The sequence below is a fragment of the Octodon degus genome, unplaced genomic scaffold, assembly GCF_000260255.1.
Source record: "Octodon degus isolate 3935 unplaced genomic scaffold, OctDeg1.0 scaffold00187, whole genome shotgun sequence".
Lineage (NCBI taxonomy): Eukaryota > Metazoa > Chordata > Mammalia > Rodentia > Octodontidae > Octodon > Octodon degus.
The window spans coordinates 1,002,229-1,026,867 of NW_004524763.1; the positions used below are offsets into that span (position 1 = coordinate 1,002,229).

Below are 24,639 nucleotides of genomic sequence, written 5' to 3' on the forward strand. Positions count from 1 at the left end.
CAGGATATCTTAAACCAGTATATGCAGCTCCAGTGTCTGCTTTCTGTGATGGTTATCTGAACAGCATTTCGTATAGTTGTAGGTACTTAGCTACGCTTTATTTCATACTAAACAAAGGGCTGTGCCATTTCTAGTTCACATAGTCATTAATTCTGTCCTCCTTATTATAAAGAAGCTGAGACACCAGGACTTCTGTCTATTTAATATGCTATCTAGAAAAGAGCTCATAGCCCCCCTTCTTGGAAAGGGTCATTTTCTGGAAACAAAAATCGATGTAAGGCATATGTCCAAAATTCTTCCTGAATAAAATATCCATATTTATAGATGAATGTGTCCTAAGAAATTTTGTTATTCTGGATGTAGTCCTGAATCACCTGAATATCCTTGCTTTAAAATGTTTTATTTTCATTTTTAGGAAAAGCCTGATGGCTCCCCAGTATTTATTGCCTTCAGATCTTCTACAAAGAAAAGCGTGCAATATGACGATGTTCCAGAATACAAAGACAGATTGAGTCTTTCAGAAAATTACACTCTGTCTATCAGTAATGCAAAGATCAGTGATCAGAAGAGATTTGTGTGCATGCTCGTAACAGAGGACAACGTGTTTGAGGCACCAACCATAGTCAACGTGTTCAGTAAGTCGTCTGCGTCTAACTGCAAAGGCAGATTGGTGGCTGGGGCTAGGACATATTCTTGAGTGAGGCCCAGCTCTCTGTAATGTCTCTAGAGCAGACATCTCTAGTAAAAGGCTTTCTAGAGAGTGTTCTGCCATGCATGTGGCCAGCAAGAAAAGCAGTCTGAAATTCAAGTACGATGCTCACAGTTGTTTTGTCACGTACTTTTTCCTGAGATATGCAGTGCGATACTAGTGGTAGCTAACATACGCTCTCTTAATTTTCAGTGATAGGTATAAAGAAATATTCTGTGGCACATACATGAACATGACACATATAATCACTTAGCATTTTTTGGTTTAGTCTAATATACATACATATATATGTTGTATATAAGGGAAACATATATATATATGTATATTAGACTGAACAAAAAACTGCTATTTGGATTTATTAAAAGAGTGAGATAAGACATTGTCTTATGACTTAGAGATCTAAGCTTTTAATATTTATTTACTTCATAATTTTTGCTTTATAATTTTTGAATTTTTATCTTTTAATTTATATAAGATACATGTGTCTATAGATTTATATATTTAGAGTTTTAATGCTTTCTGGATGTAGATATAAAGTGTTCATTTGGTTTATAAAGTAGTTATTAATGAAAAAACTCATCACATCACAAATGTGTGTGTGTGATGATTACACTAAGGAGAGAAAATACGTGTGATTAAAGGAAAAAAAAAGTTGTGACCTAATGTGCGATGTGAGATGCCTTTACTTGCAACTGCCTGAGACACTGAGGCAGGATCATGAGTTCTAAGCAATATAGCTAGATTCAATCTCAGAAAATATGGAAGGATGAAAGAAAAAGATAAACAGAAAGAAAAATTGTAAGGGATACTTGAAATCATTGTAGTCATTGTGGCAAAGTTATTTTGCCTAATGATGGCATATAGCTAACATTACCGTGCAAATAGCTTTGCAAATGAATGGCAGTAATAATTAAAGAGTTTCATCTTAAAATTCAAATAGAATGCCCCACCTCTGTTACAGTTTAATGTCTTAGGGAAAATAAACATCAAAAGTTTCAAAATGTCAGCTTTTTTTAATTAGGCAAGAGTTACTGTACTTTTCAACATTTTCCTTCTGCTTTCTGAAATCTTGACAACACCTAAAAGTTATTAAAATAAATAGTGAGAAAGAAACCCAGAAGTCCTCAACTACAGCAAGTAACCAGGGATTTTTTCCTATTCCTCTTGTAATAACCTATGCAACTAAGTCCCTTAAGTATTTATGGAGACTTCAAAGCTCCTATGGGTTCATGATGTGGATTCAAAGAGTGCTGTACTAGCAAGGGAAACGTTTGTTCTTCCGAAGAACCTTGTAAAAGCATATTACATGTTTCAGTTGATTACCTTTCAACTTAAAGCACTTTCCAGAAATGATCCACACATCTCATTTTATGAATCAAACAAAGGGCCAGTTGTTTGCCAGTCATGCATACTTCCATGAAACATCTGATAAACTGACACTACACTTTCCAGTGACCCATGTATTTTTTTCTATATTTTCTTTCATTTTTATGTCATTAGAAAGATGGATGATGTATTACTTGGGACACATTTTCTAAAAAGAACAAAAAATACCCCCACTTTTTAAATTGTAGGCTGTCATCTCATAAATATAACTAGATAAAGAGTGCCATAGTAGGTAGAGATACTGAGTTACAGAGGTCATCATATGTAATAATTTGTCATTCTGGAGATCTTTTTGAATATCAACATAATATACAAGGAAATTGAGACATACAGGTTTTACATGTATAAAAATTATTTGTGATATTTTCAACTTTTACTTTTTTAAAAAATGCCACAACTAAATCTAAAAAAAAAAAAAGAAAGAAAAGAAAATTCAGTGGTCTCTTTAACTAAAATCTGTAAGTCACTTCATAATACAAGGATTCCTGTGATTGTGAAAACCCACTCACACTGCATGGAGCGCCAGTACCCTTGCCCCCTTTCCTTTTGGAAACTGTTGAAAACAAAGTGATTCTCAGAAGCAAAATTTGCATTCCAGGCTGTGGGCCAGGGAGAATTTACGTAGACACGTTACATGTCCTTAAAAATGGTATTTTATACTAGAAACCATGAGACCCTGCAAATTCAATAAAATGACACCGCGGTTTGTGCTACAGTGTTTATAAGATCATATATAGGACTGCTTTGTTGTCGTTCTTTTTTTTAAATAATGACTTTATTTCAGTCACTTTTTGTGAAGCGAACAGCAGCTGTGGGAGGGAGGCCTTCATGATGTGCATGTGCATATTGCAGCAGTTCAGGAGTTACCAGCTCATCAGTCAGCCCCCTGTTTCCCTCTGTTGAGTCACCTAGCAACGTGCACCATCCATCGCAGAATGGAGAGCTGCTCTTGTGAGCCAGTCTCAGACCAGCCTGCTGCACATTGCTGTCCTCACAGGCAAAGTCCATGTTTTTAAATTCACACTAGAGTCCGTAACTGCTCACTTTACCTGTAATGTAGACTTGTTTGTTTGGCGTTAAGAAATACCTCAGATACAAGAAATCAAACCCAGAAGCCAGGCCAGATTCAAATAAGTGACATGCTTTGTCACCTCTTATCAGCTTTTTCTGTTTGTTTATTTTAGTTGAATGTCATCAAAATCAAACTGTTTGTATTTAGTGCATACTTGGAATTAGTAAAATTATTAAGAAGTGACAATAGACCTTTAAAAGCTCCCAGTTATTCATTCCAGTGATTGTACAGAAGGCTCAGAGGTCAAATGGTTGCCCGGAGAACCAGCCAGTTGGTGGTGGTGATATGGAAGAATTACTGAGTTGGTCACCAGACGTTGCTTTGTTGGCGCTGCTATTAATTTCTGACCTCAGACAGCTTTTTCCGCCAGTCTAGGGATTCAACTTAAACTCACCAGAATAATGAATGTTTTAGAATAGATGGGATTTATCTTTGCTTCTGTGACCCTCTTAGGGAGCTAATGAAGAGAGTTTGAGAAGGTGAGAAGCTGCCTCTATTTAATTAGCTAGAATTTCTTGTATTAAATTTACAGGTATTTATGATATACTGTCTATAAAGGAAAAGTAGTCCCAGAGGTGGAGGCCAGAGGACTGTGCCAGCTTGGGCATTATAGTGATTCCCTGTCGGGAAAGGGGGCAGCTCTGAAAAAGCGTTTGAGCATCGCCGCCCACGCTAATTTGCAAGCTGCCTCTACCTCAGTGGTGGTCAGCGGTATTAAAGGAAGACGGCGCCCATGGCCTGGTTTGATGCACTGGTGGTCCAGTGCTTCTCACAGTGCTCGCTGGTTTCACAGTTATTTCTAAGCTTCTCTTCTGTGTAAGATTCATTTAGATACTTCCTTGCAAGGCTTTATTAGAACAGAAACTCCCTTCTCAATTGGAGAAACCCCAGGAAAGTTAAGTCAATCTGAAAATAGTATTTTACATGGGAAAAACGTGGAAAATGACTTGTTTAATAAAGCATAAGCTTTATATTTTGGCTTATTTCTTTCACTCTAAGATCTACCCATTTAACAAAGAAAATACAAATGCAGCATGATTCCAAGGACAAGTTTATTTATTTAAAACACCTCATGATTTGTGAGAGCTCACAGCTAACAAGACCTGAAAGAATTCCTTTGAGTTGGTCTAACGAGTGCATCTACCTTTTTGTGCTCCGCGCCCTTGTCACACCAAGTTCTCCTGGGCATGCTTTGTTGAGAGCAGCATTAGTCCACTATGGGTGATGTAGAGCCCTTTTGATTTCATCACTATACCTTCACTTGACTTTGAGAGAACTAGACTCCAAAAACTATACCTATTATTAAGTTATTGATTTCTAGGTTTTTTTGAAGGCTAATGTTCACAGTGTTCATTAGTAATACTCTATGTTTTAGAACAAAATGAGATCCTCTAATTGAGTATGTTTATTCTGTATCAGTCCCCAGTCCTTGTTGCAGCTTCTTTGTTCTCTAAAAAAAGGAATCACTTATTTAATTTCTCCTTTCTGATAAAAAACAGAAGCAGTGAAAGGAAAAGTAAAGCTTCTATACATGAAAGGTTTCCAATTTTACTAGGAAGGACATGTACTTAGCTTTTAATTATTTGTGATAACACCCCAAAGGATATTAGTGAAAACCTTGTAATCTGGTTAAAAAAGAAGTAATTTGAGTCTTACTAGTCCATACCATTGCCATAGATCTGGTGTATACACACACTGATAAGAATATTAGCTAGCTGCCCTCCCCCCGCATACCACACATTCACTCTCATTCATTATGCATTTTCTTTCCCTGTTCCTCTCCCTTTCTCTCCCTCTCCCCCTCCCTGCCTCCTTCCTTCCCTGTATCCCCAGTACCTGCCCTCCCTTCCAGCCTCGCTCCAAACATCTCAGTCTCTCCCTCTCTCAGTATCTCCCTCTTTTTCTCCCTCCACATAAAAACTACATTATCAGATGGTCCTGGCATAATAATATAATTCCTAGCTAATTTAGTAGAGCTAGTTAGGTCAACAAAGAAGAAAACGAACCAGAGCATGGTTATACTATGTGATAAAAGGTTGAGTTGAGTGATTTTTTTTAGAGAATTTACTGATGCGTGTTAAGGAGCAAAATTTAGCTTATTTTAAAATTAGTACTGTTGACTAAATTTTTATAATTTTATGAATCTTTGAATCATATTAAGATATAATCCATACAACTTTTTAAAAAAAAACACTTTGGAATCAATATGCAATTTTGCTAAAATAGTGTGTCCTTTTTTATAGTCCTGCAACTAATATCCATCGATTGTTAAAATCTAATAGAGAAAATTACACACAAAATATATCGCTAGTATCAAGGGCTTGAAAGAAAAGCTTAGCAAAAAAGTAACTGCAGGAAATACAGTTATTATTATTGTTTTTACAGTGCTTATTGTGACTTTCAAAGAGAAAAATGAATACAAATTAAAGAGGACATTAACATGTTTTCCTAAGGAATTAGAAGTTATCAAAAGGAGAAATGCCCAGTTTCCTATTGACACATTAGCTTCTGCTCCACTATTAATTCCACATTTTTTTCCTATAAAAACATTCAGAAAGCATTAAGGATATTTTATTCAAACAATTCATAAATACTTAAAGCCATATGAAAGATAAGCGAATATTTGGATGGGTGAGACCTACTCAATTTCTTAAACCCGTTTTGTGTCAGACAATTTATCCTTCTGATATGCAATCTTCAGCTTTGAGTATATGAATATTTTTCTGTAAACCAGATCACTGACATCCTTTGTTTTCTTCCATGTATGCATAAAACCTTTTTCTACTTGTCTTTAGAGCAACCATCTAAACCTGAAATTGTAAGCAAAGCACCATATCTTGAAACAGAACAGCTAAAAAAGGTGAGAACTTGTTTCAGTTGACTACTTTTAGCTGGCCTGATGCTAAGTGCCTTTTCCCACTGCGGATCCCAGAACAAATGAAGTGGACTTGGTTCTTATAGAGGCAACAGTGTTGCAGCTGCCAGTTAGAAAGTATCCAGAAGTCACAGGGGGACACTGTCCCTTGTGGCCATGACGCAGGAATGAAGCTGTGGTCATTCTATTTATTAATTAAAGTCCATTACAAATGAGTTTCTCTTTGGAAAAATGTTAGAAAGGGCTCTCCCACAATACTGTTAAAAATGAGATGTGAAAGAAAATAGTATGTCTGGGAATATCAGTACTGTGCCGTTCAAACTTTGGGTGTTAAGATGGCAAGAGAGTGCTGCAAGACATACATCTGGAGAGGTAAGCTGGCTGGATCGTAAAGCCTTACGTGACACACAGGGAATGTGGACTTGGTTCTACTGACACAACTTGCAACTTTGAAGTAAAATTGTAAGATCAGAATTGAGCAATCACATTAGCAAACGTATGAAGGGAAGTTGTATTGATGGGGAGAGGGGACAGGTTGGAAGTCTATCAGTGAGCATATCAATTACTTTTCACTAATCAAAATAGATAAATTCCCCTTAATGTGTCTGTATTGAGTGAGCAAAATCAAGTTCAGATTAAATTTTACCGAATAATATTATTGACTGAACAGGCAATATTAAACATAATTGAAGAAAGAGGTGGGCATTATTGAGCATGGTAAGTATATATAGTCTGAATTATTTATGCTGTAGTGTGACGCTGGAAGGGCAACCCTATATTTCCACTAAATGAGTCTCACATATGAAGATGTGTGAACCACAGTAAATGTCAATTTAATGTAATTAGATTACGTTCTTTGGATTATGTTCTTTAGATTACATTTAATGTTGCAAATTTAGTATTGCCTTTAAGTGAATGTAATTTTGTTAATAGCATTGTTCTACTGTATATTTAAAAGTGGATAAAACTGTAATTTTATATTGTTTGTATTCAGGAGAACACGTATCCCATTTTTAGTCAGTGTTAGAGAATGAATGGTTCGAAACACTCTGCATTTCCTAAGTATTCTGGGGCTACCAGATCGACAGCCGCAGGGTGAGACAGAAAAATATTATTTCCTTTTTGTTTTGCAGTTGGGCGACTGCATTTCGAAAGACAGTTACCCAGTTGGCAACATCACCTGGTACAGGAGTGGAAGGCTGCTGCAGCCCCTGGAGGGAGGTGAGCTGGGTGGGCAGTCAATGCACAGGTCCTGCTTTGGTTTTTTGTCCTCTAGGATTCTCTAGATATCCAGGAACAAAATATGTGGTGCCCTTTTTATTAATTATTGTATGCTTTATTGCTTTAAATATCCAGAGTCATAAAGTGATTTGTAAAAAACACTACTTTAGCCCTTGTGCAGAAGAATTAAGTGCAGAAAAAATTATCTGTATATGGCATGTACTAGAAGTTAATGAAAGTGAGTGGGAGAGAGCATTCCATGAATCTATTTTCGTGTAGTTCTCTGATTCATGATTTTAAAAAGATACCCTACTTCACTGCATGTCAGTGTTTCCTCCTGTTAAATACAATGACGTGGACAAAATCACTTCTGAAAGGTGTTAAGATACTTAGTTAAGGATTGTGTGTTTCCACAAAACAGTCTTACCATTACTTCTTTTTTTCTTTAGTGGTGGTCATAAATTTTAAACAGGAAATGGATCCAGTTACTCAATTATATACCATGACTTCATCCTTGGACTATAAGACAACCAAGGCTGATATACAAGTGCCATTTACTTGCACTGTGACATATTATGGACCATCTGGCCAGAAAACACTTCATTCAGAACAAGCAGTTTTTGATATTTACTGTAAGTAACTATTACAATTATGTAATTTTAATGTATTAAAAATAACATTACAATACTATTAATCTTTGAAGTCCTAACCCACTTAGTTTTCAAATTTTGCTTCCAGCATTCTCCTCATACACACATATGCAAACAAACTTTTCTTCCTTGGAAGTCCTACAGAATAATTTTTTATTCATGACAGCTTTCATATTTTATTATAGTATTTATGAGCAGTATCTCTTCTGTATTCTGTTACATACTAAGTTCCTTAAAACCCAATCTGTAACTTGGTCAGTTACTCCTGGTAGTCCTCAGCCTGAGCACACTCCCTTGAGTTTTGCAGAGACTCACAATGCCTTCTGGCTATTTTCTGAATGAGTGATAAATACAATTTTATGGATGACTAACTTTCTCAGTATAAAGTTATTCTAGAGCTTTGATGAAGAAATTTATTTTAATGAGATCAGTTGTCTAATTAAATAGGATATTGTATCTTAAACTCTTTTGGTCATCTAAATCATAAATTTGAAACATAGAATCACTAGTTCTTTTTTTACTTAATCTGAGTAGATATAGATACCATAGCCATATAGATGACACAGTAAGGGTTGCAGTGCAGTCTTTCCTTCTAGCATTGTACTCTTTCAAACCACGTGACTAGGAAGAGAAATTCCTGTGTTCCAGTGTCGACACTATCAGTTATTGTGTTTTCATAAAAGTTGTCTAGCGCTCTAAATTTGTTTTCTTGTCTTAAAATGGAAAAATACTGTAACTGACTCATAGTGTTGTGGAGATGAACCGAATGCACAAGTGTAAAATAGTACATGGTATCGCACATTAAATGCACAGTTATCATTGCTGTACAGCCAGTATTGCTACATAAACCTAGACCTGGAGATTTTTTAAGAAAATAGAATAAAGGACTTCATGATTGTTATTATTAGGATTATTATTACTTATAGTGAGTAAAACTTCATTGTAGTACTGTCATCTTTTCTAGAGTGGTCTAGCACTTCTCTGTTTATTTGTCAGTAAGTGCAGCAATACCACCTGAGTCTTTGGAGAGTTTTCCTTCATGTGCATGTCTGTTTGGGTTCCCTGAGACCCAGTCTTTTTTTTTTTTTTTTTTTTTTGTATTTTTTTAGTGAAAGGTCTACAGGGTGTTTAGGGTCTCATTACTAGATCAGACTTGTTGTGATTCTCCTATTTACAGCCTCCCAAGTGCTGGGATTACAGACATGTGCCCCCACACTCAGTCTCAATTGCTGTGTCTGTGCGCCCCGGGAGCAGGGCCAGCACGGCAGGCCTGGGGATCAAACCCCAGTGCCGGTACCTGCTTGCAGGTGCTCTAATCTGCTGAGCTATTTGGCCAGCCCTTTAATACCTCATTCCAAGGTCGTTGTCTTTTCTTTTCTTTTCTTTTCTTTTCTTTTCTTTTCTTTTCTTTTCTTTCTTTCTTTTTCTTTTTTCTGGTACCAGGGATTGAACTCAGGACCTTGTGTTTGCCAGGCAGGTGCTTATGCCACTGAGCTACCTCCCTTGCCCCCCATGAGGCCCAGTCTTCTATCAGAACAAAACTGAAATTCAAAACTTTCTCTAACTTTAAAAAATTATTTTGTCTTAAACTAGGTAAATCAATTAGAATATGATTAAAAAACAGAAATTATAATATTCTATCATGCGTAGCTTATCTAAGGTCAAATTTTTGTGTCCAAATTTTTGTTTCCCTTATAAGGAAAGGCAGAATCATTTTTAAATTTACTTTTAATTCCTTCTTTTACACAGATTTATGAGGTACCCTGTGATAATTCAATACATATACATAGGTTGTAATGTTCAAATGTATACTTTACATTTCATGTTTCTAAACTTTTAATTTGTTAATTACTGTGGTATAATTGTACATATTCATGGAATCTAATATACTATTTAAATACATATTTACAATATGTGTGAACCAAGTCAGAGTAATCAGCATTTTTTTCCTGCTGTTTTGTGTTTGGAGCCCCTGAGCTCCTCTCCTCTACTTCTATATACATAAACCAATGGGGTATAAGCACAGAGGTACAGAGTAGCAGAGAACAGCAAGCAGAAGGAAGGAGACCTAGGAGTTGGCTTTAAGAAAACCAAGTATGTGGATCAAGGCGTGAAAAGCTAGGTGAACAGAAAAGAAAGTGATAAAAAGGAATGGATTTTCAGGTATACACAGGATAGCTAAGATGATTGTGCTACTGGTTTTTCAGTTTTTTGAAGGTAGCAGTTAATGCTTAAAAGTTTTACTTTGACCAGTTTTATATGCTTACAGCTATAATCTGAGCAACTACGTTGAAGATAGAAATGTGCAATATAGCAACCTCTGTTGAATATCTGTCATCTTGGATTTTTTTTTAATTGTATATTGTTTCTAATGCCTTATCTATTTTTTTCTCTTTAAAAATTTTTTTAGAAAAGGAAATAATTTTTACAGTGGCCTGCACAGGCTGCATTTGGGGTGTCTTATGAGAAGACAGTGTATGTAATGCTAGGCTTCATGGCGAAGACATGAAAGGTTTAGGATGAGGTCTTGACATTCAAGGACTTTGCCATTGCAATAGAGAAAGATGGCAGCTTTGGTACATCAGAAAGAATTTGTCCATGCAAAGTTGTAAGTGGTAAACATCATTGGAACTTAGTGCAGAGTCCTGAAAGCTCAGGTACCTAAAGACAGTGACTTCAGACTCTTCCTCTTAATCAGAAGAACCGAAGTTCTTGTTAGAACATGAACTTCTGGACCATGCTCTCAGGTTTCTGATCCAGTGGGTGTGAGAAGATACTTGACACTTTGAATTATAACACATTTCCTAATGGAACAGATACAGCCGAGTGGAGAACCACTGCCCTAAGGAAGCTTCAGAGAAGAAAACTAAGTGAAGGAAAATGAACTTTGATTAATTTAAGAAAAATGTACTAGTGCAGTCCTTCCTTATCCTGTTTAACTAGTAATGAAGATGAAGCTGTACAGATGTGAGCTTTTCAGTGTATGTTTTACCTGATTTCTTCCTTTAGGCAGTGCCTAAATTTATGCCACCATTCTTCATTGCTTCTGTTTCTGCAATAATTTCTGAGGTAGTATTCTTCCTGCCTGCCCAGCTCAGAAAAACTGCCCTCTGAGGTGCTGCTAGAAATATCTTTTTAAAATACAAATGCAAGAGTGTTACTCTGTGATTAAAATTCTTTAATGACTCTCCAGAGCTCTCAGATTAATCTTCACTCTCACTTGCAGTATGTCTTGAGACTCTTGTGGCCATAGGCCTGCACTGTCTCAGCTTCTCTCACTGCTCTCTACCCAGGTGGTCTGTTCTGTCTCCCAGAATCCTCGGGTAGCCTGCTCCTTCTATGCCTATCAGTATGCACTCATTGACTTGTCTTCATCTTTTAACAAATAACCTACTTGTTCTTTAATAACCAGCTCAACAGTGAATTCCTCCTGGATACTTCCTAGTCTCATGCATCTACTGGGAGTCTGATGCTTACATCAAAGTCAGTTTTAATGATGTCAAACTCTTAATTATTAATTTAGCATTCTCATAAGAGGAGTGAAAGTTCATGGAGACAAAAATATATTTTTTTAATCTTGATAACTCCAGCATTTAGTTCCTGTGCAAAATAGATGCTGAGCAAATGAAGCAATGGTTGGGCAATAGACAAATAAAAGGAAGGAAGAAATGTTAGCATACTCTTTGTTGTTATGTTTATGGGTTCATGTAGAATAGTGAGATACAGGTCTTACCTTAGCTAGATTCAAATGAAACTGTGGCTACTAGGTGAACAAAGAATTTTGAATACTCAAATGCTACCTCAGAAACTGATTCAGAGCAAATAGTTATTAAGAAAAAGAGAAAGGCTGAAGGTGAGGGATGAAATTAAATTTGATGCCAGTGATTCAGGTGTAGGTTAATTATGGCATGGACTAAAGAAGTGTTAGTGAGAATAGAAGGGGAGAATCTGATGCAAATGGTATCATGAAATATTAGTCACTGAGATTTGGTGATTGAGTGGATAAAGAGGGCGGGAGGAAAAGCCACAGTAATGGAAAGAATAATGACTACTAATGGACAGAGAAAGATTCAGTGTCGAGGGCAAAGGGAGAACAAGAGATCATAAATTTTGTTTTAGGCTTGTTAGTGGCCATTCAGGAATGGCCTGTAGGAGTGGCCATGCTGTAAAAATTAAAATATATTGCAGCAAATATTACAGAACAGGACCTGTTGAAAACAGAATACAAAGAAGGGCCATTTGGGGAGTTGGGCATGTTGTAATCCTTGGTTCTTCTGTGTCATCCTGGATCAGAGGTGTGCTGTAGTGACAGGATTGGCTACACCTTGGTGCTGGCCGGAAACAGGCCAGGTAAAACAGTAAAAGAGACCCAGAAATGGAGGTCACTAGAATGCCATTAAAAAACAAAATGACAAAACTTGTACTCACTTTCCCACTTGATGGGAACTTCTAGTTATTTGGGGCAGATCCAAGGAAAAAACAAACAAAAAAGAACTTTGTTGAAGTAATCACTGTTTACCTGCCGCATATTTATGCAACTATTCAGAGATGTCTGAATATGGAAAAATGACAAACAATCTAGAGCAACCCCTCTGAGGTCTGGTGAGATAGCTCAGCAGACTAAGTGACTGCTCTGACAAGCACAGGGACCAGTATTCAATCTCAGGTCCTGCACGCTGCGTTGGCGTCATCCCCAGGGCATGCTGAGCCAGAGACCAAGTCTGGGCCTGATGGCACATGCCTGTAATACCAGTGCTGGGGAGGGTGAAAACAGGATCACTAGGACTGCGAGCTGCATAGTGAGACCCTGTACCAAATACATAAATGAAAAAAAAAAAAAAAAGGACAACCCCTCTGAGTTTTCCTGTACCGCTCAATTGTAGAAAGGTAAATATACGACTGCAAGACACAGCAAAAAGGTTCCCATGCCTCCACTCACCCCTTTTATTTTCCTAGCTGTCTTTGTTACTTTTCTCATTGTTGAGACAAAATACCTGACATCCATAGTTAAAGGAGGCAAGGTTTATTTGGCTTACAGTTTGTAGAGGTTTCAGTCCATAGCTGACTGGCTCCAATGAAACATGGCATGGCAGAGTGGCATTGCAGAGGAAACGCTGTTCATGACAGGCAGAACACAGCAAAGCAGGAGGCAGCAAGCAGTGAAGTAGCAAAGCAGCAAGTGACAAGCAACAAGCCACCTCATCAGCTCTTCTTCTTTTCCATCTACTGTGTCCTGGTTAGCCCCTTCTCAGGGCAGGTAGACCCACACCAAGGGTAGACCTTCTATTATCTATTCCCAGAGCTATGCTACATCAGCCAATAGACTAATTTAACTAATAACACACCTTTAATCCCAGCATCACACATCTAGGTCCAGCCACCTCTGAAAAGCACCTACTATGACCAGCTGAAGTTTTGGGGGGACATCTAACTACAAACCATAACACCAGCTAATAATAAAAATAGGTCTTTAATGGTACCAGTTTGAAAATATAGACACATCTGAGTAATTATTAATTTTGTGTGGAAGGTTCCTTGAAACCTTAGATTATGATTTTGAAGTTCACTGTTCATTGCGTTATTCAGTTATCTAACAAGTGGATAGGTGAAAACGCCGGTGGTATAGCTCAACGGTCTAAGCGTTTGCTTAGGTAAGCTCAGGAGCCAGGGTTCGATCCTGGGCACCTCATGCCGTGCTGGCCCTGCCCCCGGGCATGCTGCACCGGTGATGGAGTCCTGGCATGGTGACACACACCTGTAATGCCAGCACTAGGGAGACAGAAATCAAGAGGATCACTATGAGTCTGAGCTGTGTAATGAGACCCTGCACACACAAAGGATAAGTGAGAAGTGAGTCATTTATTAACGCCACCAGTACCTCCTTTTATTTCCTGTTTGCTAGATATGATCACATTGCATCTAGCCTTGAATTTACTTAGCATTCTATTGTTGAGCAGCAGCCTGTACCAAAGAATACTCTTTAGCCCTATTTTCTCTGCAAAATTACCAAAATGGACTGCAAGTTACATCTTGGCTCCAGTGAACAGGACAGAATTACAGTACATTTACAGCCCTGTTGATTATTTTAAGAGTCTTTCTCAGTTTATAGGACTCATTGTTTTGAAAGCAGATCTACTTGCCTGCACAGCAGAATCCTGGGTGATGGTGTTTAGCTCATTTTTCCTCCTTTTATTTAATCCAAGGTGTTATTATGTGATTGAGTGAGGCAGTACATAATAACTTCAGGAAATCTGCTATCTGATTTCACTCTTTCCAAACTATAAGATTCACACAACATAGTTAAATTTCCATGTAATGAAGTCATATGGTGAGATGATTATTCCTACTGGTCTTTTACATATAAAATAATTACAGTTATTCCTACCTCAGTTCAAGACATTTTTGTAAGAAGAAATTGATTTTTGTATAACAGGGTCTCTATGGTTTACTCTAACTAAGATTAGTACTTAGTATAGCAAGTGGCTATTAACTTCAATCGTTCTATAAAAAGATACACTTAAGTAATTACCATTACTAGCTTCTTGAGAAAATTGTGTATAATTTAGTCATTTATATTGTATGCACAGTAATTGGTTCCTTGACAAAAATGTTAACTTGTGTCTGTGACTTACAGATCCTACAGAGCAAGTGACAATACAAGTGTTACCACCAAAAAATGCCATCAAAGAAGGGGACAACATCACTCTTAAATGCTTGGGGAATGGTAACCCTCCTCCTGAGGAATTTTTGTTTTACTTACCAGTAAGTGCAGAAGTACGTAAGCTTGACTACTCATTGTGTCCTGCTGTTGGCTCCTGTCTGATATGCAGAGCTGCATGTGCTTGGGATCTTAAGAATGCTTTCCTTAGAACACAGACCACCACCTAGTAATGTCTTCTGTTTGTATAGCACCTGCCAAGTGTTGTTGTTGTTGTTTGTTTTTTCTCAATATTGAGAGATTTCAGACACAAAGAAAAAAAAAAAAAACAGGAAAACATAATTGCAAAAACCTACCACATAAGCTATAAAAATCTGCTCTGTAGAAGTAGATAACCACAAAATGAAAAAGAAGTCAGAAAATGCCTTGAGGTGGATTCTAAATCTACCTATGGTGATGAACTGAACACAGCTCTATTCTTCTGAAGGAGGGATAGTTCTGTTGCATGTTATATTTAGCTTGTCGGAATAATGCTATGTGTGGGCTCTTTCTTATCATGTGCAATCAGAAAGCTTAATTTCTTCCACTCCTGTCCATGTCACAGCTGAAAGAAATGATAAGTGTACAGGGATCATTAGAAAATTCCTCTAGGATGTCAAAGTAGTATGAAGCTGAAGTAGGAGAGAGCACTCTCTAAGGATACTTCACTTTGCCAGAGCTTTGTGTTTGCTGTCATATTTGCATAGGAGGGAAGCCATGTGCTGCTTAGTGCTGCGTTTCTGTAGGGATGTGCTGATGGATTTACCGCCTACATTGCTACGAGCAGTACTTAAGAATATTATTCACTGCATTTCTCAGCGGTGTAAATGATTTCTTGTAAACGTACATGTTGACATAAAATGTGGTTTTGCCTATTAAATTGACAAGCTATTTTTGTCTTGCTTGCAAATAGAAATTGTAAAGCTAACTAGATTTCAGTTTTGGTTATCAGGGATGACAAAGCCAAATTTATATTTCTGATTTATCAACAATATCTGCTGATTATCTTTTTGTTAACATGTACTCCCACTACACTTATGTTTGGCCTAGTCTTGATTTGCTTCCTTTTATCTTTCCTTTTTCTCCTGAATAGAGAAAAAATAATTATTTTTCTTTTTTCTGTCGTTCTTTCACTTCTCTTTCCTTTCTTCCCTTTCCTTTCCATCCATTTTATTAAACTAGATAAGTCATAATTTTAAAATGAAATGTTGGACTTCTTAAATCTTTTAAAACTAAAACACATTATGTTTTCAGTGAAATACTTTTTATTAATAAAATGTAAGTTAGTTCTTCAAGATTCTTCATAATCAAAGTATTAAATTTTTTTCTCTGGAAAAAATAATTGGTATTATTTTGTACAAACTGTACTTGTTTGTCTAAAGAATCACATTCACTTTTGTTCCTGATCTGAGAAAATGCCATCTTCATCAAGAAATATAACTGTTCTCATTGTAGCTACCAAGTGTAATCATTTGACATTTTTCTTCTGTCGAAAGGGACAGCCTGAAGGAATCAGAAGCTCAAATACTTACACATTGACAGATGTGAGGCGCAACGCAACAGGAGAATACAAATGCTCCCTGGTAGACAAGAAAAGCATGATTGCTTCAACAGCCATCACAGTTCACTGTGAGTCGCCTTCTTCATTACCAGCCTCACTGCAAGGCCTCGAGTAGTACAGTGTGACTATCATTCTAAATAAATTGTAGCTACATACTGTATTTACTAAGGAACTTGGCTTCAATAGAATTGGTAAAGGGCATGAAAATACACTCAGCTTACACCACAGTCCTGGACTCTTGCATGGATCTGGTAAATGCACCTGTGAGCATTTAGCCGCTGCCTGCTTCCTCAGCGTCTTCAACCCATTGAATCAATAAGTGGCATTCATGTCACCCATAAAGAACCTCATTATATATATTTAAGAAAGTATTGGGGTTTAAACCAAGGGTCTCACACATGCTAGGCAAACACTAACACTGAGATACACCACCACCCTCTATTATATATTTTTGAGATTCACAAGTTTTATAGTTGGTCTGGAAAGATGAAGATGTATATGAAGTATACAGAATTTTATTGCAGAATAATATTAGCATGCAAACCCAGGCAATGCAGAGTTACAGATTACAGACTCAACTCTTATAAGAGAAAGCAAAGAGGACAAAAAGCCTTTATTACATGAATTTGCTTCATCATAGGAGGATAGTAAATTTGGGGAAATAGAACTTCTTAAAATTCACTTTGAATATAACTTTTTATTGAAGTCTTAATCTGTTTTTAGTCTCTAGGTACTCAAAAAGTTTTATTTGTCCTTCGCGTATGTCATGAGGAAAAAAGATACATAAAAAACAGACATGGTCTTCATTTTATAACCCATAACAGTCCTATTCCTGATGCACCTCTTGCTTCATGAAAATAGGGCACGCATCAGTCTTGTTTAGATGTGTTGTCTGAACTTTTCGGTAATCCCTTTGCACTAGTGGTACCACGAGTAAGATTTCCTCTGGACAAGTTCCACTTAGAGCTCCTGAGCATGAGGTGTATTTTTTATTTCAAAATTCAAGTTTTGTTCAAAATTGTCCTGAGCACATCATTCTAAATCTTTCATTGTATTCCTAATGCTTGTAAAATATGTAGGATAAAAACCTGGAGAAACATATGGGAGGAAGGCTGCGTGCTAGGAGATAAAGCAACCAGATAGCTGCTTTCCTGGTATGGTACAGAAGTGCACGCTGGGGAGCTCTGCAGAAGCAGTGCACTGTTCAGAAATGTTGGCAGCCAGCCATCTCTCTGTTTGCTCCATACTCGTGCTGCAGGGAGTTGAGTGTTTCAGGCAATGGAGATAGTTAGGAAGAAGGCAGTGACCTCTCTGGTGCAATGGCAGTGCCACTTTTTCTCTGAGGACTGGTGAGTCGTAGGACCATTTATCTAGGCCTGTTCTAGGGGGAAAAAAAGAGGAAAAAGTAAAACAAGTAGTACAGCTGAAGAATATAGCCAGCCAACAGAATTACCTACGGAATAGCTCTCTGATGTCCTAATTCTAATTTTTGGGCTGAACATCAATACCCAATGTCTTTAAGACAATTTGAAGGGCTTCTGTTAGGAGAAGATGGGCATGCAGGACTCTTAACAGGAGAAGGCTCTTGTTTTGCACATAGGTCAGACAAGGAGGGTAGGAAAGTGACAAGGCCTTTTTGACTTGGTGGTACCCATAGTGTCTTGATCAGTGTCATGATGGGGAATAATTAAACAATTCATTTATAATAATTTAATTGAATTTCAGGACATTTAATTAGATTTAAATGCATGCTAGTTTTCAAAGGTTGACTATACTACTGATTTTTAAGGCATATTTTCCTCCATAAAGCTGAAATAAGTATTGCAAGTCAATTGATATTTTCTTCTGTCTACATTACATACAAACATAAAATTCCCATTTTCCCAATTATCCTTGATTGCTTATTTTCTAAAAATCAAACTTGTGTTTCCCTTCCATAGATGACTAGAAGGAGCATGAGTAGAGAAGCAGCAGCTGACATGCTCCCCACCTGCAGAGCATCCCTGGCAGTGCAGCTCTCACCCTGCAGGCCCCAGTTGCTGATGAAACAGCCACCATTCATCTTCCAGTCCATGTACATAGGTCCTTGCCCAGGATTTTCACAGCCATCTTTGTCCTTTATAATCTTTTATCTTAGCACTGGCGAGTTAGCTAACCAACTAATAAAAACTCCGAGCTGACCCTGGAAAAATGTTTTCATCTCAGGATATTTCACCCAAATATTCGAAGTAAACTCCACGTTTCTGCATGCTGGTGCATTTTGAATGTTAATGAGGCTCTGAGAAAGCATGCCTCTTTCTTTGTTCCTAAGCAGCGGTCGTAAGTCTGGCTCCTTGTGTGCATTACAGAAGCCATGGTCGATGCCCACGTGTTGCTTACAGTCTAAAACAGAGACAAATATTAAAAATAATGTTGCAGATAATCAATTTCAACTATAATATGTAAGACCAGGAAGGGCATGAAGTGTAGTAACAAACCTTTCTACTGTAGAACAAAATCCTAAGTCCCAGTATAGCAAATCTGGGCCTCTGCATCCCGGCCTGCATATACAGATGTCCCTCCGCTGAATCAGCACCAACTGCACCAGATAACTTGCCACCGTGAAACTTTCCAGGCTCTCTCATTTCTTTGCTTTTGTTTATGTGGCAAGAATATTGCCTGCATTTCTACCTTTCAAAGTCCTTCTCAGTGGCTTGCTAGATGGCCCAGGTGTTCAAAGCGTGGCTTGGGCAAATGCAGTCAGGCGCTGGTTCAATCTCCAGCTCCACAAGCCCCACCAGACGCGCCCTTAAGGCAGCCTGAACTAGCCAAGAAAAATCCTTCAAAGCCCTTCTCAACCCTGAGGGCCCCAGACATGAAATGCCTCCTATACAGAGCTGTCACTTCTGCTTGGAAACCCGAATTGGCCCTGTTCTCTACACTGCTGTGAGTCCCTGTACTTCTGCATCTATTAAAGGCCTTGAATTGGTCTTTCAACAAATATTTATCAAGTTCCTAATCTTTTCCAAGTTTGCTCCTAGGTGCTTATTTCCTGGGGCAAGGATTATAGCCACTTGCGTGTAGATTACCTCTCCCTCGCTACTGTAAAGTCATTACTCATCCAGCTGCCTTTAGTACTTGGAACATAATTGCTGTACAATAAATGTTAGTTCAGTTGAATTGAATTTTCTTCATATAGAGCATACTATACTAAAAGTAATATTTTTATAAAAAGTTATCCATCTGAGAGGCTGTGCATCTTCGTGTGTTTATGTTCTTTTTTAAAAAATGGTGTCTGCTGGCAGTGGACCTAACAATAGAGCTTATTTAAAATTTCAACAGCACGAGAAAATGAAATAGCATTTCAAAAAAGATCAAATTAGTTGTCAGTTCCCTCTGAAGAAACACATGTACTATTTTATGGTTTCTCAGTTTATTACCTGCTGTCCAAATCTACTTGATTTTCCAAACTTATTCTTACTCTTTTTATATTTACCAGTCATCATCTTTCTTCCAGAAATGACTTAATGGGGTTTTTTTTTCTTAAGGTTATAGAGCCCACCAAAATATTTTTTATGCTGTAAAAACAACAATTAGGTTAACTGAAAATATGTGTTTAATCAATTAGGTTGAACATCTGTTTGCCCACAGATTCCAAAACCAGCTGGAAAAACTAGTCATTTTAGTCAAATAAATCAGGTCTGAATTTTTCATACACAGAAGGATTCTTTTCTTTTGTTGTCACAAGTATTTTTGACTCTGACTTTATTAAGAGTTTGTATTTTAAGGAGACTTTTTGCTTCACAGATTTGGATTTATCCTTGAAGCCAAGCGGGGAGGTGACCAAGCAAATTGGTGATGCCCTGCCTGTGTCATGCACGACATCTGCTAGTAGGAATGCAACTGTGGTTTGGATGAAGGTAAGTAATAGTCTTGATACTATCCTTTTTGGATTTCTTTCTTCAGTTCTTTTGCATTTTATATTATATCGAGCTGTATATTTATGGATAACATAGTTATTCATATTCCTTCTTTTTCTGTGACTGTATTTCTGTCTCTGTCACTGTCTCTGTCTTTCTCTATCTCACACACACACACACACACACACACACACACACACACACACATCACCCCAGGGTAAAACAAGAGTCAGTAACAGTGTAGCACTCATAATTGATTTTCTGAAACTTAATTTAGTGCATTACCATAGACAGACATGCGTGTATGCATTTGCACAGATACTCTCTGATGCAGCAATTTATGGTGTTTTAACTCACATCGTTCTCACATAAAGCTTATAACAGGGCCATAGGCAGATCACCCCTAATTATTTATAAAGAAATTAAGGCAGAAGGAAGCAGAGAACTCGTAAGTGTCAGAGTACAGACTGGTAGTCATATCTTCTTTAGTGTAAATCCTGTGGTGTGATCATACACTTTTTATATCTGTGGTATTGAAATTACCCTTAAGTTTCTAAACACAGATTCTCCTGGATTAACATCCCCTTAAAGTTAGAAGTCCTTTACATCTTTAGCTCCTGTAGCCAGTGTATTTGTACCAGAGCATGTACTAAACAGCACCTCACAAGAATGGCTTTAGAAAAATTGTAGATGAATTTATTTGCCAGTTTGTTTTGTTCTTAATGAAAATATAAATTATTGATATGGTCTTATAATCTGTTTTCTGATCTCTTTCAATATCAGTTTCTATTACTTGCTCTCTTACACTTAGAGTTCAATTTCTTTTTCACTCTTTTAGTTATAACTTCTTGTTACAACTACAGTATCACTCTACAGTGCTCATATTTAACATTATACATTTCAGCAGTTAATGCTCACAAAGTTAGAGAAGTTCTAAGCAAATAATTGTATGAATACCCATAGCATGTTGTATTTGGTACACCTTTACTGTACAGAAACAAGTGTGAGTGTCAGTTGCAGTCACTGTTGTTGATTAAAATTAAATGTTTTATGTATTTTTATAGATATTAGATGATTTCTTAATAAAACCATCCTAATTATAGTCCCTGTAGCTCTGTAATAAATCCCCCTTGTTGATAATGGTATCAGATAAAATTATTGTTAGGCATTTGTACCTGTCATTGAGTAGGTATCACAAATCTATATCTGATATTCCTATATCTACTAAAATTAAATTGTATCCTTAATGTTAACACATTGCGTATTTATATAATTCAGTCTTTTCAACAGTATGGTTAAAAAAATGTAATTCCACAAATAAAGGAAACAAAGTCTCAGAATTTTATGAACATGTTCCCCATTATCAGTTCCATAACAGAGGAATCTGAAATATAGTTCTGGCATGTTTGACTCTAACATTATTAAAAGAAAGAAAGAGAGAAAGCAAGCAAGCAAGAACTCTACTTTAAAAGCATATGAACTGAAGTACAAAATGTTTGTATTTTCATTAGATTTAGCGGAACAGTTTCCAGCTTGGTTGTTATGTAATAAATATACTTAATGCTCTATATGTGCCTTCAGCGGTAATTTACTTTTTATTTCATCAGGACAACATCAGACTTCGATCAAGTCCATCATTTTCTAGTCTTCATTATCAGGATGCTGGAAATTATGTTTGTGAAACAGCTCTGCAGGAGGTTGAAGGACTGAAAAAAAGAGAGTCACTGACTCTTATTGTAGAAGGTAGTAAAATACTTAGACACTGATTCAATTTTTTCTTTGAAAATTTGGTATCTTCTCTCTTTGATGACCTTAATTCATTCTCATAGTTTAATTGTAATATTTTAGGAAAACCTCAAATCAAAATGACAAAGAAAACTGATCCCAGTGGACTGTCTAAAACAATAATCTGCCACGTGGAAGGTTTCCCAAAGCCAGCTATACAGTGGACAATTACTGGCAGTGGAAGCGTCATAAACCAAGCAAGTATTTATCTTCTTGTTATATGCTGCCCTTGGTTCAATATGGAATTTTATCTAGATACAGTGTAAGCTGGTTTGTTACCACATAAAATACATAGCTTACTCTGAAACAGCTCTTGCTAGCTTCTTAATTTTCATAAAGGAAAAATACAGTTCAAAGAGAAATTTTAAATCTCAGGATCACAGAAAATAGAGGAAGCCTTATGTTGTGGTCAGAATCTGTTTTTATAAGAATTCAAATTGGGAGTTGCCTCATTTACTGATTAATTCACAAACGGGTGGTTGAAAAAGTAAACTATGTGCTTTTCTGCATTATAAACTTACATGTTCAAATATATGTAGCCTCCATTACTTTGCTTATATATATATATATTACGGGAGTTTTCCTCTTAAAGCTGGGCACTGGAGGTTAACAACAAACACAGCTCCCACTTGTAACATATGGCATGACTTGCCTGTGCCAGAGTGAGGACCAGAATAAAGCAAGAAACACATAGCATCAGGTTGTGCCTTCTGGGTAAGAGAGCATAAATTGAACCTTCATCTTTGTACCTTTATAGGGTTGTTTTAATAATAATAAAGACCTACAAACTTGTGAACACTGCTGGTAATTTCCTATTAATACTGTGTTTAACCTCCCCCCAAAATAAAATCTTTCCTATCATTATGGGCTTGGGCCCAGAAATGTAATCCCATTAAACTGCCAGTCTCCTTGGATTACCATCATACTTGCTAATTCTGTTTTGTCTACAGCAGTATTCATGTCTCCTCATCTTAGCAGAACCCATTAAGATTCTCTCAGCATCCAGACACAATTTGAATATTTGAATCTCCTGTCCTGCCTTCTTCCCAGGTTTGGACCCACTTAAAATTTTGAGAAGACCTATATAAAACAAACTGTTGCAGATTAATTTTAAAATAAAAATCTTTTCTTCTGTCTTGGGACATTGAGCCACTGGTTCAGCTCATGTGATATAATTTGGTAGCACAAAGTAGATTTGGGATGTATATCTGTATAGTCGCCTGAGCACGGGCAGAGAGACCAAAAGGAGTGGTCGCACTTGAAGCAAATAACCTGGGATTTGGTCAGGCATGATGGAGCCATACGGGAGCCATGCTGTGAGAGGGAGGACAGAGAGGACAGTGCCCCTCATGCCAGTGGGAGTGTAGTTTTTCTTGATTCATAATAAAGGGCTAAATTTCTAACAATATTCAGATTGTTTTTACCATCAAACACTAAAAGAGGAGAAAAGCTCCTTTTTTTCCTGTATTCATTTTGCTTCCTAGTTCAATTAATTGATGAATACAGCAGAGAAGGACCTTTAGGTAAAGCAGGTGTAGAAGCACAGAAAGAGCACAAGGGACATTATCTGATGAAGGAATATAAATATCTAAAGGGCCATTCTAGAAATGAGATTAAAGTAGCCAAAATAGTGAGAAAGTCTCTGGAAAACCCTAGAGAGAAGTAGAAAAATATCAGGTAAATTTACAAAGGAAATTAAAATAAAAATGTCCTTGCTCATCATCCAGAAGTGTTGATTCCGGCCCGCCAGGCAGTATGTTATTTTTCCTGCTCTACATCTGTACCCATCCACCACTGTCTGTATTGTTTGTTCCCTCTTCAAATGGAAGATGAATGTAATGTGTAGGTTTGTAGGTAGACAGTGTCTCTACCTCTTCCCTGCCCACGGGGATTAAAAGATCTCCCAGCCCTGTCCTCAAGGCACTTAGAGCTCAGTTAGAAAACAAGCAAGCAGTGAACAAAATAGCACACGATGTGAACAGAATGACCAAGAACGGAGTGCAGGTGCATGTTTCCTTCGCTCATGTTGGGGGATGAGAATAAAGTGGGCTGTTCCTTATGTTAGAAAGAATTAGGTGCAGAATGTGTCTTAGGTAAATTCCACTCTGCACAGAAAATTTTAGAGGAAAACTTTTATTTACGATGAACAACTTATGCATCTATATGCTCTATAATGATTTAAGATAATGGAATTAATCGCTGTGATGAACAGCAATGACCAAATCTACAAACAATTAAATTTAAAAGCTCACTGAATGAACACTGGTAAGTAGATAATAACTACTTTAAAAAACAAATGTCATCTTATCAAAACTAAGCATCCATTAAAAAAGAAAAGTGATGGATTATTGTAACCCATGACAGGAACATCCACAGTAATGTCACATGGCTTCACTAAATGCTTCCTGCCTACTGTAGGCATTAGCGCAAGTGGCCTTTGTCTACATCATATACCCATATCATATCAGTTAGTGTTGGCTCTGTGAACACAGATGACACACATCGTAGATGTGCCCTGCTGACCAGACAGCACTGCAGAGCGCCATACTGTCCTCCTCATCCTCCACTGCTCTTTTCCTGGCTATAAGCATGTCCATTCTAAACTCCTCTTCCTGCTTTCCTTTCAGACAGAGGAATCTCCGTATATCAACGGCAGGTATTATAGTAAAATTATCATCTCCCCTGAGGAGAATGTTACCTTAACTTGCACAGCAGAAAACCAACTGGAGAGAACAGTAAACTCCTTGAATGTCTCTGCTAGTGAGTATTTCATTTCTGGCATTA

At 37.2% G+C, this 24,639-nt stretch overlaps 1 protein-coding gene across 2 annotated transcripts in view; it reads left to right on the plus strand.

The window, feature by feature from the left end:
• The window catches only part of Alcam (activated leukocyte cell adhesion molecule), a 187,739-nt gene that overhangs the window by 142,819 nt on the left and 20,281 nt on the right, over positions 1–24,639 (plus strand). For both annotated transcript variants that reach the window (XM_023704094.1, XM_023704095.1), the window contains exons 3-12: positions 416–635; positions 5,963–6,027; positions 7,176–7,263; positions 7,713–7,895; positions 14,548–14,675; positions 16,107–16,239; positions 19,958–20,070; positions 21,678–21,813; positions 21,919–22,052; positions 24,483–24,615. In XM_023704094.1, coding sequence (XP_023559862.1) covers positions 416–635; positions 5,963–6,027; positions 7,176–7,263; positions 7,713–7,895; positions 14,548–14,675; positions 16,107–16,239; positions 19,958–20,070; positions 21,678–21,813; positions 21,919–22,052; positions 24,483–24,615 — 1,333 coding nt within the window. The remainder of the gene's footprint in view (positions 1–415; positions 636–5,962; positions 6,028–7,175; positions 7,264–7,712; positions 7,896–14,547; positions 14,676–16,106; positions 16,240–19,957; positions 20,071–21,677; positions 21,814–21,918; positions 22,053–24,482; positions 24,616–24,639) is intronic.